Source organism: Sylvia atricapilla, chromosome 1, assembly GCF_009819655.1.
Source record: "Sylvia atricapilla isolate bSylAtr1 chromosome 1, bSylAtr1.pri, whole genome shotgun sequence".
Classification (NCBI taxonomy): Eukaryota; Metazoa; Chordata; class Aves; order Passeriformes; family Sylviidae; genus Sylvia; species Sylvia atricapilla.
The window spans coordinates 28,908,682-28,926,490 of record NC_089140.1 but is presented as its reverse complement, the minus strand read 5'-3'; the positions used below and the strand labels follow the sequence as shown (position 1 = coordinate 28,926,490).

At 35.0% G+C, this 17,809-nt stretch overlaps 1 protein-coding gene across 1 annotated transcript in view; it reads left to right on the top strand.

Moving 5' to 3' along the window:
* AGMO (alkylglycerol monooxygenase) overlaps positions 1 to 16,475 on the top strand; it is a 187,002-nt gene extending 170,527 nt beyond the window's left edge. Inside the window, 1 exon segment of the mRNA XM_066318219.1 lies at positions 15,778 to 16,475. Coding sequence (XP_066174316.1) covers positions 15,778 to 15,858 — 81 coding nt within the window. The 3' untranslated portion in view covers positions 15,859 to 16,475.
* The last annotated feature ends 1,334 nt before the right edge of the window (positions 16,476 to 17,809 follow it).

Below are 17,809 nucleotides of genomic sequence, written 5' to 3'. Positions count from 1 at the left end.
ACAAAGCTGTAAATTTCCATCAGATTTTATCAGCTGGAGAATCAGCATGGTTGAATACTGTTAAACCTGTATGAGTTTTTGCCTTGTGGCCAGTATATAAAAAGTGTTCTATTAGACTTCATGAATCAGATGAGTTCAACTGGACTCAAGAGAGGAGAGGCTGTTCTTGGACAAATCTCAGGCACTGCTTTCCCAAAAGTTGTCAGGTTTTTACAGGGTAGATGTCTGGAACACAATAAGATGTCTTCATACAAGGTTAGATGTGCTTAAGAAAGGTAAAATTGAGTTAATAGTATGATGCAGGCACATCAAAGATTTGTAATAAGATGTGATCTGCAGGAAAAGCAGAATCCATACAGAAATAACCAATTAATTTTGATTAACAAATCTATTGCCTGAGATTTTTGTATAGCAGAATGGATGAAATGTATTGAATAGGGGTTTATTGTAACATAAACTTAGCAAAGCTTTTTATGGAGATAAATAATTTTGACTGCCTTTTTTTTTTTTTTTTTTTTTTTTTTTTTTAATGCTAAAACACCCAAGAAAACATGCACAAACCCAGAGTGGAACTTTTAAGTTGTTAAGTTCTTCGTCTCATCATCTCAGTAGATAGGCTTCAGTTGTATCAATCCCACATGAGTCTCAGTGCATTTTGAGAGAATAATGACATATATGTCTTTACCATTATTTCCTAATTCCAGATATATGTGTCATACTACAAATTTTATTTCATTTTTAATGAACCACACATTCTGCACAATTCCCTGGTTAAGGATTTACACCATCAGAATGGAACTCTTATTTGATTTGGTTTCTAAATTATGTTCCAGTACAGTGCTTCATAAAGAGAATATGGGGTTATGGAGATAAAATCATTAATATAGGTCTAATTGGTTTTGCATATGTCTTTTTACTTTAAAATTGGTCAGCTATATTAAAGATACCTAAATAAATACTACTTCTTTCTATCTCATGCTTTCCAGACAATTATATTTCAGTACTGAGTATAAATTCACATAGGAATCAACAGACTTGGAATTCATAAAACCGACAAACCACTGGGCAAAATTACAAAACTACGAAGAATAATTTTTTTTTTGCTTTTCAGTTATTACATGTTCTTGTTATGAATGTGTGTGGGAGAACAACTTAATAAGAAGGTCATTCAAGGCCTGTTTTGGAAAATAAATACTATCAGAAAGTGGCCTTTACCATTGTCGCAGCCTTTTGGAAGATACTAGGTCCAGCTCACTCCGTGTGGATAAAGAGAACATTTAGGAGTCACTCCTCATGCTCCAGTTCCTCAGTATTTTAGCATGGCTCATAGCCAGATGAGCACAGTAAAGCAAATTGATCCAGTTCCTCATCTGTGCATTAAAATCAACCGTGTGAGAAAGTCCCATGGAAAGCTCCTAGTTACAGATAGAACAAACCTATGCATCTAAATTAGATAATTGTGTGGGTTTACTTAATGAAAAAACTCGTGGTTGTCTATTCAAAAATACAGTATCTGTGTTCAGACTTGTTTGGTTCTTCTTCACTTTTGTGTCTGTTCTTAAATGCATTTACATAAAACTGTAGACTGCAGTAAGCTTTGTTGAATCTATAGGTAGCTTGTTCATTTCTTTTTCTCCAGTTAGCAGCAGGTGGAGGTGCTTTTAAGTAGCCTTTTTAACCAATTAGCTTCTCCTTTATTGAAAAATAAAGGAGCTGTTCTCTGATGGTATTATTATTATATCAGTAGTAAATTCCTTAAATAGACTAATCCTGTGGTATCTGACAGTATTTTCTTTAACAATCATAAGACTCAATGCCAATTCCAAGTTGTCTGTAATAGCCTCTCCTCAGATTCTATTATCTGTCATCACTGCAGATGTGCCTATGATTATTCTATAAGATTATCTTGTTACTGAGGTATTATACTCATTAGGGTATAAATTTTTATGACGTAATATTTACTCTCATTGCTGAAAAAAACAGTGAATTTCTTTCAGATTTTCACGCTTAATGCTGTATTTTTAGTGTGCGTCCACCTATAGACTTCTGTAAGATTATTTTGTGAGTAAAGGTTGTAAAATAAGTTCTTATATCACATATATATAGATGAATTTGTCAGAACTGTATCTACACTTCTGTAATCGTGTTTCCTTTCATTCTCTTGCTCTTGTGTTATTATAATGATAACACACTCATTTTCCATATTTCTGTATGATTCAGTATTTAAGTCTGCAGGCTTACACAAAATAGAAAAAAGCAGTGTGTTTTTATAGTACTGCTGAAAGAATTATATGGCTAATATGTAACTGCAAAAATCTTCTATTCTGAGAGAGCTTGAAGGATGTAAAAAAGGGAGAAAAATTCAGTAAACATGAAAGGATTCATTATGAATGAGTTTAAGAGTAAAAGAAAATTAAAAGTGCTAGCACAGCAAAATATTTCAAATAATTAAACTAAAACTAGAAATAAGCATACTATTACCTAGATTAATTAGTCATCAGAAAAACCTCTTTGATTCTTAACGAAGAATTAAAAATGGTTTCATTCTTACATTTAAATAGGTAGTTAGGGATTGATTCTTATTGTCACTAAGCAACGCTTTATCTTGGGCAGACACCTGATGTTTTTAAAGACCTCTGTCAATTAGTTTGGAGAAAAAAGGGAGGATTGCTTACTTTAGAGCTGCTAGAGTATTAGTTTCCATTTTAAAAATAATGGGACAAGAAAGCAAAGGTGAGGCACTGATGCATTTGGAAGTGCAATGCATGAGTTGCAAAGGAGTGTCTCACTAGACACGGTAGAATCAAACTCTAGTGTATAATACAGGCAACAAAATTCCCCCAACACCTTTCCCGGTTTGAAGAGTTTTAGGCAAGGCATGGCTTAGATAAAGTAATTCTTTTTCTGAATTCATATCTTCCTTAGAAGCTCAGACTTCCTGACTTCTCATGGCTTGGTCAAGTGAAACCACTTTCTTCCTCTCGTTCTTTCCTAGAAGGATTCATATATGGTCCATCTTGCTGGTGGTTTCTATCTCTAAGAGGGGAGCAGAGGCCTACATGGCTAAGCTATGAGATCACAAGCTAGAGAACTAACTTCTGATTTCTTATCCTTATGCTTTAGGAATTTTTTATCTTCCCTGTTGGACTTGGTTTCACAAGCTTTAAAGCTGCTCTGGTTGAAGGAGCACTCAGACACTCAACAACAACACCTTTGTGGAAACTGTCAAGCCAAAGCTATTGCTCTGTACTGGCTAGGAGAGCGGCTTGTCTTTTAGAGCAGGAACACTGTAATTTATTTTGATCTCTCAGCTAGTGTAGAAAAAGGTGTCTGGTGTCTGGGTAGCAATCAAGACATAAACCCCAAAGAATTGGGGGAATTGAATGAAAGTGAAAGGTCTTGATGAGCAATGGGGTGAAGAGGGATTGCTCTGAGGAAGAGTGGTCAGGGGCTGTTCAAGCAGCCTGATGTGTCTCGAAGTGAACATCATTCAGAGGTGCAGTGGAGAGAATGCCCTTTTGATTGTCTGTTGGGAAAATTAGCACTTTTATAGAGCTACTCTTTCCCAAAGCACTTTCCCAAAGATTTTCCAGACATCAATGTTCATCTGCCTATTTCCCTTGTTGACAGACAGATGTTTTTCCATTTCATAGGAAAAAAGGCTGTAGCAGGAGGGGCAGGCACTGACTGCAGGTAGCAAACAGGTGCAACTATGAACAAGACAGACAGTTGTCCTTAAAATAAGCAAATAAACTGGTGAGCTTAACTTCAGCTTAACTCAGAGTGCTTCTGCTGATTAATTGAGCAATGAATAACCATTAAATTCAGGGGGGTTGCAGTCTTATATATGTGCTGTTCTGCTGTTTACTTATCTGCTATAGCTATCTGCTATTCAGTTTCTACTTACATTCATTTACTGTGTTTTAACTGGACTAATTAATCCCATTTAAGAAATACTTACATAATACTTCAAAAGGTAGAAGTGGAGAAAAGTGTTGAACAGTGGCAGTATAAAGGTTTCAAACCAGCTATGTAACCTGAACAGAAACATAGACTTTTGATCAAGTGTTACTATGAAAAGGTCTTGGAACATCAGTATGTGTAGGCAAAAAGAATGGCAGGTATGAGTAATTACTAAACAGTATCATAAACTTCATCCTAATGTAATTTGACTTCAGTGAAATTTCTGAGGTAGCTGATGTAAATACAATTCTAGGTCAAATAAATTTATAATATAACTTTGCGTAAGTATTTGATTTCAGAGTTACACTGGGGATAACTATGGCCCCACAATGTAAAATCAAATCCATGTTGTGACAATCAGCCTACTGTCTGACGGAAGAAACAAATCTTTCTAGAAAATGCATAGGATATACACATTTTGTATATCCTCTTGAATGTCTTTGTATGTATATATTTATACACATACAGGCGTCCACTTCTATGAGTGATATCTTTTCAACAGTCAAAATTATCTGCTTTCGTATATAGGGTAATTATCCTGATAATTAAATTTCTACTCAAAATGGGAAAATGTGGAGTACTAGTACATGCTTTCACCTTTTCACAGTTTGAAATCCAGAAAAGAATTTGGTTTTGAACACTTTTAGTGGCTAGGCATTCACTACCTGTGCTGCCAAGGTTTATTGAAAGCAGCTGGATGCTTACCTCTGTCCTCCCCCTTTCTTGGAACTGCTGCCAGAACAGGTAGTCAGAAATGGAAAGAAGGGCATTTGTGCTCTCTCTTGCTCTCTCTCTCTCTCTCAGGAAAACATCTGTGGCTTCCATAGGAAGCACTCATTTTTTCCCATCAGCAAAGACTCTGGATACCCTTGGGTCCAGTTTTGGCACAGCAAGCCAAGTAGGATGCAGTTTATGGCTTAAAACTTATGAGAGAAATCATTCAGGCAGTCCCATCCCTGGCAGAACACTGAGAGAAATTCCCCAGGCTGCAAGCCACATGTGGGTCTCTGACCTTCTATTAGCTCACCATGGGAGAGGTTAACAATTGTTGAGACTTCAGTCCTCCCTTTGACATACAAATACAACAATACCAAATGGCCTTTCCAAGATGAGCTTATTCAGAGCACAACATGTTTTTTAATGTAGGGTTCAGTGTAGGAAGGGGTGAAACCCCAAAACAAAAACCCAAATTAGAATTAGAAAAGTATGTGTTGCTATAAAACTGAAGCCTGGATTGGTATTTTTTCCAACATTCTGCCGTTGTTCATATGACTGTGATTTGTGACTTTTTAAAACTAATATAATCATGAGACGGAAACAAATTCTCACACCATTTTTAGCTCTCATGTGGTCAGTGCCATGATTTATGGAAGTAAGATTGCTCAATAGCTGGAATGACATAAGAAATGCATACAGTTATCTGATTTTTAAGGATGTCTGTTGTACTTATCCAAGTATATTATCGTTGAGATTAGAAAAACGAAAAAGGATTTATAATTATTGATATGAGGGTTGTCAGAAAAAAACCACAGAAGGCCAAATCCCTGTCTTTTTGAAATGTCTTTGTCTTCTCAGAAATTACTGTAGTAAATGAAACGATCTTGGATTTTTAGTAAAACAGAGATTGAAAAGTAACACTTTTTTGGGGAAACAGAGTCACTGGGGTTTTTTGCAGATTAGAAACTACAAAGACTAAATGCCTAGCTCTGTGCTGCATAATTTATGGCAAAGTATGCAGATTGAATAGCCCAGCATTCCAGGCTTTTACCATAACTACTTGATTACTCTTTCAGTCTTAAAGGCAAATGATTTTTAGTACGCAGTCCCATGGCTTTACTGTAGAGTATGCTGAGTGTAAAACAGGAGCGGATTAGCTCATGCTTCTGCCATGAGCCTTTGCAGCTAGTGTCTGAAGAAGCAATGCAAACTGATCTCTGAATTTAATAGTCCTATGACTTCTCTGATGGAAAGCAGGTACTGCCACATTCAATGCCAGAAACTGGGGTGGGGAAGGAGAAAGAAGCATCATACTTTTCATACTTTTACTAAGGTGACAACCACATCTGAGACTGAAATTCATGAAATCTTGCACAAGATAGGTTATTGCAAAAAATAGTTGCTAAGTCATGGTTTCTCCCTGTGCTAAGCAGACATTTCTTTATTAACCACTGTTGGCAAAGTAGATCTGAGAAAAAGTTATTTAGAGGTGGAGAGTGCTTTTATATTCATTGTGAATAAATAGAAATACCAGACTAGCAGAGATCCTGCACTGGAGAAAGATCAAGTATAGCTACATGATAGACACATGCCTGTCTAACCATTTACAGACCAACTTCCATACATAGTGGATTCCAGTGCTATACCATCCTTAAACCATCCATTATCTAACGGAAATTTTAGTTAGAAAAGGCTTTAATGTTGTTTCCATTACTCTAAGCACTAGCTTATCATCTTCTTTTTTCATAGTAGTCTTTTGCATGTGAAAAGATTGATCTTACTCCCCTCCTGAGTATTTTTGGTTGTTTGTTTTCTCAAGAATACACAACAGAATTGCTTCAAGCTTTCCTACGCATCCAGTTTCCTAACCTCTATAATTCTTGTAGTCTAGTTCATGACTATATCCAGCTTATCTATGTTTTCCTAAAGACTTTGCCACCTTTCAGTAGACTGGATCAATACATTAAATGTTTATTTTATGTAATTAATATATAAAGTATAATATAACATAACAACATATATATAATATGATATATGTTATATAACAGTTCTATATAAATCCTTCCGTTAATATCTTTCACATTGATACTGACATCTTTTTGCATCAGCACTGTTAGTTTGAGACATGTTTTGTTCATGATCTACTTTAACTCAAATTTTTTTCTGGTATACTGTTTCTTAATGATTATTCCTCACAGGATATTTATATATTTGGTTTCTCTTTAGTATCTCCCATCTCTACTCAATTGCATGTTTTCTTAAGCATCTCCAGGTTTTAAAAAAAAAACTATTATGAATCTCACATTTTCCAGGAAAAGAGAGAGATTTAATTTTTTGTTTGTTTGTTTGTTTTTATATTTTAGAAATGTTATAACATAAGAGCCTGCTTTTTCATCAAAACCCTGATTTCTCTTTTATTTTGTGATATAATCTTTGATTCTTCCTTTCTGGGTATTTCTTCTCCAGCTCTGTTCTGCACCTTCCATACAGAAGTTTCATTTGGACCATAGTCTCCTTGTTTTCCTAGTAAAAAGTCACAGAGATTACTTCCATCAAGATTTTTTTTCTCTAACCTAATTAAACAATAAAATTATATTGGCTTGGCATAATAAGTGGGAATATGAATGATTTAGCTCATTTGAATGCATCCATGGTTAATGTCAATAACAGCTTCTTTTATATAATTGAAAGATGATGAGGTTTTGGAATAAATGGGAGTTTCCCCAGGCAAGAATAGAAGCAAGAAACCACACCACAAAAAGAGTCTTGAGAGTAGGGAAGAGAGACACCAACAGCCAGGACATCTACTTTTCCACATCAAGGAATGGACAGAGGGCTGGATTGACCTCAGCATATTTTTCTTCTACTTGAACTTAGCAAACTGTGACTGGTTTTAAGTTTTTGCCTTTGGCCTCAAAAGGTTGCTGGCCAGCAGGATGGTTGTGTTCCATCTTTAACATGGACATGCATCCTCCTTCATGGCAAGTTTTTTCCTTTATAGTGTCAATGAATATTGACCCATTTCCTTTATTCTGAAATTGGTTCATTTGGTTTGATTTTTTTAATACTGAGGGCAACCTTCTGTGTTCTCCATTTTTCAATTAAAGGATTAATTTCTCCTTATGACATGTTGGCTTTAAGAGCAATCTTCATCTAGAATGACTTCTAGCCTTGATCTTCCCTTGTCTATCTTGAATATTTTTCTGGTGTTTGTTCACTGTATTGGAAATCCCTTCTGCTTGTCACTCAATTGTTTTATCCCTCTCTGCACATTCTTAATCTGTTCATTCACGTTTGCCATTAGTCACAGCAGCCAGCTTTTCCTCATCACGTCTTTTCAACATCTGCAGCAAAGTTTTTCCCATCAGTGATCTAATGTCTGTGGGTTATACTTAAAGGCTGGGATTACTTTTTAAATATTTTTTCCCCACATACAATGGAAAAATTTCCATTTTGGAGCTCATAGCTAGTCAGCCTTCTCTCAAGAGGATATTTAGTATACCAGTGAGTGGAGATCACTTTGCAGCACCTTTGTCAGAGATCTTCAGGCTGATAGAGTACTACTGGTTCTCTTCACCACCTGCCAGGGTGGCTGTGTTGCAACTACACTCTGAAATTAAGGCATCTATATAGAAACAAGGAATATTTTATGCTTGTTAATGGAGGAGAGATTGGACACTGAAATGCTTCAGTATAGTATTGTATTAAACTGAAATAAAAGTCAAAGGATTGAAGGGATTGAAATATGTTTGTAGATGCCTCTTTGGAAAATGTTACACAGCCAGGTACTATTATGTCCAAATTCTGAAATGTTATGTTCAACAGTTTTTCTTCAATGTTCAAACTTTTTTTTTCCTGTAGCTGTAATTTTCTTGTATTTTCAAGCAAGGATGAAGGCATAAAGGAGAGCTCCCTTCTGCATTGCTCCTTTAAATAAATTTGTCCCATCTTTTAAGTAACATTTTCTTGAAAGCAGTATTCAGCCGTATGGTACCTAAACATTTCTTACAGCCATGGCCATAGAGAAAACATCCTTACTCTTATACATATGTACAGACTTTCTCACTTAAAAAACTGAATTTAAAAGCATGGAATTCTTTAAGCCTAAGAGAACAATAAAAATTTGATAAAATATAAGATCTGTGCAGTAATCTGTCAAGTAAGGTAAAATGAAGTCCATTTTTTTAATAAGGAAGATTAAACTGATCTTTACATATAAATTAAATAATACCTTGTGAAGTGAAATGCTTCTTTGCAGATATCTGTTTAACCCTCCAAGTTGTGTTTGAGCTAGAAGTGGTGCAGTGGGGTCTATGCAATTATTCAACAGCAGCTGACAGGTGTAAAAGTAAATGAGATGTTTTATCTCAATGGATACAACTCCTGTTTAAATTTTTAAGATAATAAACTCAACAACTTTAGCCAAACTGAGACACAACTCTCTCAAATATTTCATTTCTGCAGTGAACGATTCTGAATAACTATCTCATTTGCCTTGTTAGCCTGCAACAGATTAAACTGCTTTAATGTTTGCCAGTCGACTAAGTTTTTTTCATTTTGTTTTGCCATCAGTTTTGTTAACTTTTCTGAAAGCCTTATTTTTAATCATTGATTTATCATATCATAATTGAGAAAATTTCCATAGCTCTTGTTTCTCAAATTTGGGGTTAAGTTGAGGTTGAAAAAAATTCATAAGATTTAAGATACAAAAGATGACATTCAGAATTAAGGTCATTGAAACTGTTGATCTTTGAACTTATTTTTCAGAACCGTTTTGTCAGAAATAAAGCTAAAGCAGTATGAAAGAAAATATAAAATATTGTTGTGCTCTAGAATTGCAAGTTGTAAATTCTAAATTTTGTTCACAGATTTCATGAAATTTTTAAACTCAGATGATGGTATATTCTAAACACTGATTTCTTTTTTTTGGAAATTAATTGCAGAACTGTGAAACAGGCATAGTTTAGAAGTTATTTTAAAATGTTTTTAAATGATAAAAAGGATTTTTCTCTTTAACATAGTTTTACTTTGAGGTCAACTTGAAATAGATAAACATTTTGGGATGATCTAGAAATTTATATATGGAATTAGGTAACACTGTATTCTCAGATGTTTCAATAAAATAGTATAAGAAATTTCATACTGAAGAGATACAGGATTTATATACAGAATAATGAGTATGATGTTGATACTGTCTCCAGCTTGCATTAGCTCATCACATGGTGAAGATTAATAATTATTAACATATTTAGGAATTCCTATTCATATGATTGACAGGAAAGCTTCCCATTTTCGTAACTATTTTTGTCTTTTGGGGAATGAGGTAAAATGTTCCTAATCCTGGTGCTTAGGTTGTGAATTATTCTGTGACTCAAGAGAGAAAGTATTTCATAGGTAACTGTTCAATAGGATACATTTATCTACACAAGTGGTTTGAGAGGCAGTGGACTGGCTTCTCCCAAGTGAAGGACATGATGCCAGATAACATGCTGTTTGCACATAAGCCATTTTAGTTCTAAGTATAACTGCAATAGAACTGCCTGTGTAAAAATCCCCATGTATTTAACTGAGGAATGTGACTTACTAGCTTGTGTGCAATGCCAGGAAAGACACAGTCAAGCTGGTGCTGTGCTGAGATTTAGCAGCTTATGTGCTTGCTAGCTCAGGCATCTCTGCAGTGCACTTGATTTCGTACTGGGGATGTGTCCAGCTGTGAAAGCAACTGAGAAATAGATATTCTTTCTCCAGATTGTTCTTTGTCTTTCCTGAGTAGGTAATATAAGCCTTTTAAGATATTTGGGCTTTTGCAGCCTATGTTTTCATGCATTATCTAGCTTAGGAGTCTCAGACCATATTTTAATAAAAGAAGGAATGTTTAAAACATTTAACAGTATAAAAATGTGGTGAATATATCTCTTCCCTATTGTTTTCTCATTCTTTTTTAATAGTGAAGTGTAAAATCAATGAGATATATCATAAAAGAAGAAACCACTGTGAATGAACTATCAATATGCTTTGAGAGTGTTGAAGATACTTGGCTAAATCCTGTGTGTGCCAACAGAGTCTTAATCATAAAGTCATAGAATAGTTAGGCTTGGAAGGGACCTCCAGAGATAGTCTTTTTCCACCTGCAGTGAGCAGGGACATCGGATAAGCACCTTGTTCCGGAGTCAGGGGTATGCTGGATCTGTGAAACATGCTGCAGCAGTAGTCTGAAGGTCTGTCATGAGCCCTTATGGAGAATTTCCAAATGTCTGCTACTTCTACAGAAATCTTGAACAAAAGCTGTGAAGCCGCTATTATTGTAGCTGTCCCTGTTCCTTTGTATCCACAGTTCCTTCTCCGAGAAAAAAAAAAAAAAAAAAAAATTGGCTACCCACTTTTTTCTGTATATATCTCCAAATATAAGGTAGTAATCACACAGAGGAGGAACCTTCCTGTTTTCCACCTTCTCTTTCCATCTATTATTATTTCAACTTCTTTTAAAGTTTTCTTGGTCTATGCATTTTACGAAGATTAGTGATTTCTGGATTTGCTGCTAATGTTATGGCATTTCTCTACTAGCCTCAGACTGTTCATCTCCAAACATTGTACTGAGAATGAAGATCCATGCATTTGTTATCCAAATACTGACTTCCAGAAATAGTAAATCTCTTCTTCCACTTATGAGACATAAATTTTCTATCTCCTCTGTCTATTTCAGCACCTGTAACAGTCATCTGTATTAAAATGGGGAAAAAAATGGTATTGGTGAAAAATGCATCATTTGAGTACTTGTGAAATCTGGAGTAGTTTGCTCATTTTGTTAATAATATTAGCAAATTTTCAGTCTTTGTATCAGTTTATGATCTCCATTTTTAGTTGGAAAGGACAGTGACATTACCCAGACACAGTCTTCTCAGACAAAGTCTAAAAATTACACCATCATTACTATTGATGGTATGAAGTTATGTCTCATGCCTGTGAAGAAACCATGTCCAAATTTGTATATAAAGAACATAAAAAGAGCCTTAATCATGTTTTTTGTAGTATTAGTTAAAATACTTTAACATTACATTGACAATGCTCAGCATCCCATTGAGAGTACCAATTGTTTATCACATTTGCCAGTACCAGGTCCACTTTATGATGTGAACAGAAGACTTAGTGAAGTGTGTGGATGTGGTGATCTTCCTGAGCCCTCTCCAGAGCTAAGAATACATTATCCAGCACAGAGGTGTTCAGAGAATTCGATGTAATAAGCATGCCCATTCATATGATGTTGTACCCCAGAAGTTGTGAATAACAGTTGCAGATTGTCAATGCAGCAAAATTTGGAGCAAACGTGTCTGGGCAGAATCTGAGAAGTGTCAGAGAATCATTGAATGATTTAGGTTGGAAAGGATCTGAGGTGGTGTGGTTCAAGACTCTTCCCCCTCCTTAAAGCAGAACTATCTTTGGACATTTGTCTACATTTTTAGACCAATGTCTAAAGCCTTCTAATTCTATCCAGATGAAATCTGCAGGAGGAAAGAAAGACATCATGTCTAGGCATCTCAGATATACAAAGACATTACAAAAGAGAAAATGGCAGAAAACAACATTAGTGTTCAGCAACAAAGCTAATCATGCAGAAGTGGGTGCCTGAATTTAGCTAATGATTTTAAAGTGCTTTACAGCCTAATAAACTTCGATTGCTCCAGTGGGAATTTCCTGTGAAGAGCAGACTCAGACCTGCAGTCAATCCATTAGTTAAGCCATCTTTGTTTTTGTGAATAATGTTATTTGCATTTCTGCAGATCAGGGACAGAATATGGGCTGTATGGAAATAGACTCTATGAAAGGAGGTAATGTAAATATTTTTACTCTTCCAGCAGTCTAAAGGACAGCCTATAATTAATCTGTAGTTACTTGAACAGGTAAATGTAACAAGTGTTTACATTAAGGTGGAAAAAGCTTGCATTTAACTTGGCTGAATATAGCGTTGTGAGAAATCCTTCTTTTAGACTTGCATGTATGACTACTGTCCACAGGGATTTTTCATTTTAAGACAGAAGTGAAACTATTGTTCTCATGTCGTGTTGTTGGTGGGGAAACTTTGTGCAGCATAAAAAAGAAAAAGGTATAATGCTAAATTCTCTTTTTTTATTTCAAAACCAGCTGAATTATGGAAACAATATGTGAATATTTTTATCAAAGGACAAATATTAGTGGTTTTGGACACTAATATAAGAAGGAATGAGAATTCCTGTGAAAATAATTTAGAAAGTGAAATAACCCAAAATCAAACAACCAAGAAAAAAAAACCTAATGTCTTAGCATGTGAGAGTGTTGAGTAGAAAATACAAAATATCTATGCATAGGATTCAGGAAATATGTTTTCCCAAGGGCATTAGAAAAATACTGGTCAATTATAGTTCAGCTTGCCTGGTGGAATGTTCTTTTGTTACTTCCTGCTGCCCACACTATTGTCTGCTCAGAGTTCTGGCACGTATCGTCTCAGCTTTCCATTCCTGACATCACCTGATTGCACCATTCATTCAAGTGGGTCAAGCCTTGTAACTCCAAAATATGTAGCAGCAATCAAAAGAAACTGAACTCCAACCTACACAGCAAGTTTCTGCTTGGTAGCTCCATACAGCTGGCTCTGTTCAGGGCAGGTCAGCATTACAGCAGTACAGACAGCCAGAATTGCTGTCATGCAAGCAAGGATGTGGCCCCGTAATATTTTATCCTGATGTTTGGCTTTTTCTTAGCCCCTGCACCTCCCAGAACCATGCAGCATTATTGTTTCCTGAATGCGTTATTTCCAACAAGTACTCGCAGTCCTGACATTGATAGGCAGTGAATCAATACTTTTATAGAATTGTGAAGCCAAACTAGTTTTGCAGATCCACAGTATGCAGTATGTGATTTTCCATTCTGATATAATAACTGCAATTCTAAATACTCTCCCACAAGGGTTGATTGCATGCTTTAGGAAATTCACAGTAAAAAATTTAATTAAGAAAGAAGAAACTGCATCACTTCATTTAAAAAAAGAGAAATTCACCTGAGATATTTTGTTCATTTTCAGGCTATAATAGCAATAACCATCTTTAGCTGAGGACATTTCCTGGGGCTTAATGGCCCATGGCTGTGCTTCTTCAGGTGATCATCATCATCTCCCAACAGTCATTAATCCCCTACGAATGCCCTGCACCTCAGTCATTAAATGTGCTTAAATGTGCTTCTCTGAAAATGAAATAGTTCTATATTTAATGCATCTTCCAGGAATAGGAGTGATCTTTCTGAGGTGAGGGATGAAAGAAGTTTATTAATGTGTCAAAGAAGTAATTATGACAAGTGGCTAAGTTCTGTTTCTAGAGATAGCACGACAAAGAATTTTTCCACAGTAAGAGCATGTTGTATGTAAGTCATCGTTTTATTATGTCACAACTTACACTCATCTCAGCTGCATAACAGCCAGATCAGAAATACAGACAGTGATTTGTATTTAGATTTCTTCTGCAGAACATATCAGCATAGAAAAATCTCACAAAACATGCAGTGTGTGACTGCAGTGCTGCTTAAAAAGACTTTGCTTTCCATAGTTGTAAAAATAGAGTTATACAGCTTTACAGGGTGTTTGTGATTTAAAAAAAAAAAAAAAAAAAAAAAAAAAAAAAAAAAAAAAAAAAAAAAAAGACATTAAATCTTTCATACCTGAAGTCTAAAACTCTTAAAAAAATCTTTTGGTGAGCACTTTGAGTCTTTCCTACAAACGGGATCACAAGTACAGCACCAGCAGCATCATCAGAGGTTTTAAGCACAGTAGACAGTCTACCCTTGCTCAGATAGAATTAAAGCCTTCAATAAAAGAATTGAAATTCATAAAAATTGAATAAGAATTTGGGAATTTTAATTTCATTTTATTTGAATTTTACTTACTCCTGTGTTGTGCTATTTTCATCTTGTGCTACTAAGCATGGATAAGATACATGTAACATACGCATTGCATTAAGCCTGTACCTGTCCCAAAAAGATTCTGAGAAATCAGAGCAGACACAGCCTTCACAGAGTGAAAAATTAGTACCTTTTGGGTATTATTGTAATTTATTATTTATGTTGGACATTCTGATCCTATGTGCTTCAGTGAGTGACTGCGTAGATAAAGACAGAAGTAGACCTTTGGTCCATGCATTATTAAATGCTAAATGTTAAATTATGTTAATGTTAAAATTAGAGCTCTCCTAGTCAGCACCCTTAGATTGCAGATTGACCTGAAAAAAGACTTATTACAACCTGACTCAAAAGTTTCTTGTCAAAATTTTCTATTTCTTTTAACAAGCAAAAAATAACATTATTAAAATATCTTCCAGTATAAAAAAAATGTTTCGTTTCACTCACAGAAAAAAAATCCACTTACTTCAGTAACCAATAGCAACTCTCTTAATTTTGTGGTTTTCCAAGTTAGAGAATTTTTTCTGTGTGGAAGACTAATGTTTCTTTCAGAAAATTTTAAATATGAGATATCACATGCACTAGTGTGCCTATACATTTTATCTTGCTTCATTCTGGGTTCTAGAAAGAACTATTACCTAATTTAGACTTTACTCTGAAATCTTTCCTACTCATCCTAATGCAGTTTTCAGCAAATACTTTAGGAAAAACAAAATAGATCTCTCAATAAATTCACCAAATAATAAAAATAAAGTTGCAAGATAAACAGTATTGCACTTTTAAGTTATTTTCAATCTATACCTCATCCTAAACAGCAGTTTAGGGATAAGTACTTATGCATTGTATTGCAGTTCGAACACTTCTTTTGCTATAGATCCTGTTTAAGGGTATTCTTACCCTATCATGCAACTTACAGTGTCAGCATTCTTCAGATCATTTGTCAAAATTCAACAGGAATGTCCATGATAAAGAGTAGTAAAAGAAAGCAAGCATATTTTTCTAATGTGCGTTTATCAGTATGCCTAAAATTCTCGGGTTTTTTTTTTCTCAAGATCTCTGTTTTCACCCATTCATTATGTTTACAGATCAAAAGAGCTAAAAAAAACCCCAACCAAACAAAAAAAAAACAAACCTCATATAATGTTTCTCATTCTCATTGTAAATTTTGTGTTGTAGGTCTTGTTCTCCCTCAGTGCTGCGTTCTGGGGAATCCAAATTATGAAGCGGATCACTTCATTCAAAGATAAACACCACTGAAAGAGCAGATCTAACATCACCTTAAATACGGAAACAGCACTTTACAATAACCTTCTAAGTTCCTTGGAATTAATCAACCATGAATCATGCTGAATTGCAATCAGTTCGCTTATGATATGAGAGATTTGTGATTTTTTTATGAAGTTTTGAAAGATTCTTAAGGGAGCGTATCCATTTTTGTTTGATTTTTAAAGAAATAATTCATTTCTTCCCAATTTAAATCAAGTATTCATTCACAACATAGATTTTTACATTCATAGGATTAAAAATTCTTAGAAACCATGTAAAACTAATTTCATTTTTGCAGTGATTTTGTTTGTAATAATATGTGAAAAGTATTTTGCACAAGAGGAATAATTAAAATCATATCTGATGTAACCTGGTATAAAGTGATTGACTGTCTTCTTATTGAGGCTAAACATAAACATATGTGAATGTCATTTTTTTCTGTAACGATTGAATTACACCAGAATCTCCATGTCATGCCCAATTCAGTGTTCATAACATACAGTTACATGAAGACGAGTAGTTGAGGCAAGCAAATGATTAAAAACAGCATGATAAAATAACTTGGCCTAGTATGAGTTGAAACATCTTCAATAAAATTGGCTGATGTATGTGTTGTGTAATGCAGACATGCAGTTTAGGCTGAGTTATTTACAGAATACACCTGCGTTACCAACTTTAGGTAGTGATCAAACCAGGATTTACACATGGATATCCCACTGACACGTGACAAAATATTTGCAGGGCCGAGCCCTTAATTTCTGGTAATTTCCTGCTGGGTGATGTCAGGGGAGATGCACGTCTTGTCTTTCAGAAGCTGTTGGAAAGATGGTGTGTACTAAGATAGGAAAATTAAATACAAATGGTAGAGGGAGTCTCCAAACAGCAGGACTGGCAAAAATACTGGATCTAGGTTGTTTTTCTTTCCTCACACTCATCCAACATTTTTTTTTTTTTGGCTCCAAGCCTTTTAGGAGTACTTGAAGTCAAGTTGCTAAAAAATGGAGTCTGTCTTAGATGCTTCAAACTAGGAATAATACCTGGATTTAAAAATGAGTTTGTGTTCTGTTTTTTTACCCATTTTCCTTAAAGATGTTAATGGCAGTCTAACAGACATCTCAGATTAAGACAGCCTACTTTTAATTAACCCATATTTTCATTCTCTAGCTGTAACAGATGCCACTGTCTATGGGACGGGATCTTTCCAATAAATTTTCAGAAACACAATAATGTTATTTATATAAAGTTGGTGCAATGTCTAGTGATAGTACCATCTTAAAATTGTAAAATTGTATCATCTAAATTCTTGGATTGCAAGGAACCTTAATGATAGGTTATTTAATATATCTTTTTTTAAAATAAAAGAATCTGATTCCAGAAGTACAAACTTCTTACGTGGCCCTGTGAGTTACTGCACCCATATTCTCCAAATTTGTAATGGTGACATGTTCAGTTTAATATGACATAATGAAGAATCATAGTGAAAGTCAGTTTCCTTATCAAAATAGATCCTTTAAAGAGACAGGAACAGGACAAAAAATTAACATTTTCTGCATTTGAAAACTGGCAGTTTTGGGGAGGTAACAATGAAGAATTAAGTTAAATTAAATTAATTTTATTGTCCTAATGAATGTCATGTATTTACAAGAGGAAATGAATGTGATTTCAAGGGCAAGTATAAAATATGTCTGATGAGGACAACCTAGTCTTTAAAGCAGAAGCCAAACAAATTTCCACTTTTCCAAGGATTTTTTGATCCCAGTTTTCTGCTTCTGGGGACTTGCCATTGTGTATAGGTTGTTTGAAAGCAAGATGCAGCAGAGGAACAACATTCTTCCATTGCATGCTGATCAGTGGAGTCTGAGAACATCTCCTTCGGCTGAAGGCTTGAACAGACTCATGGTGGGTGTCCAAGACTTATGTGCTTTACAACAACATCACCTGG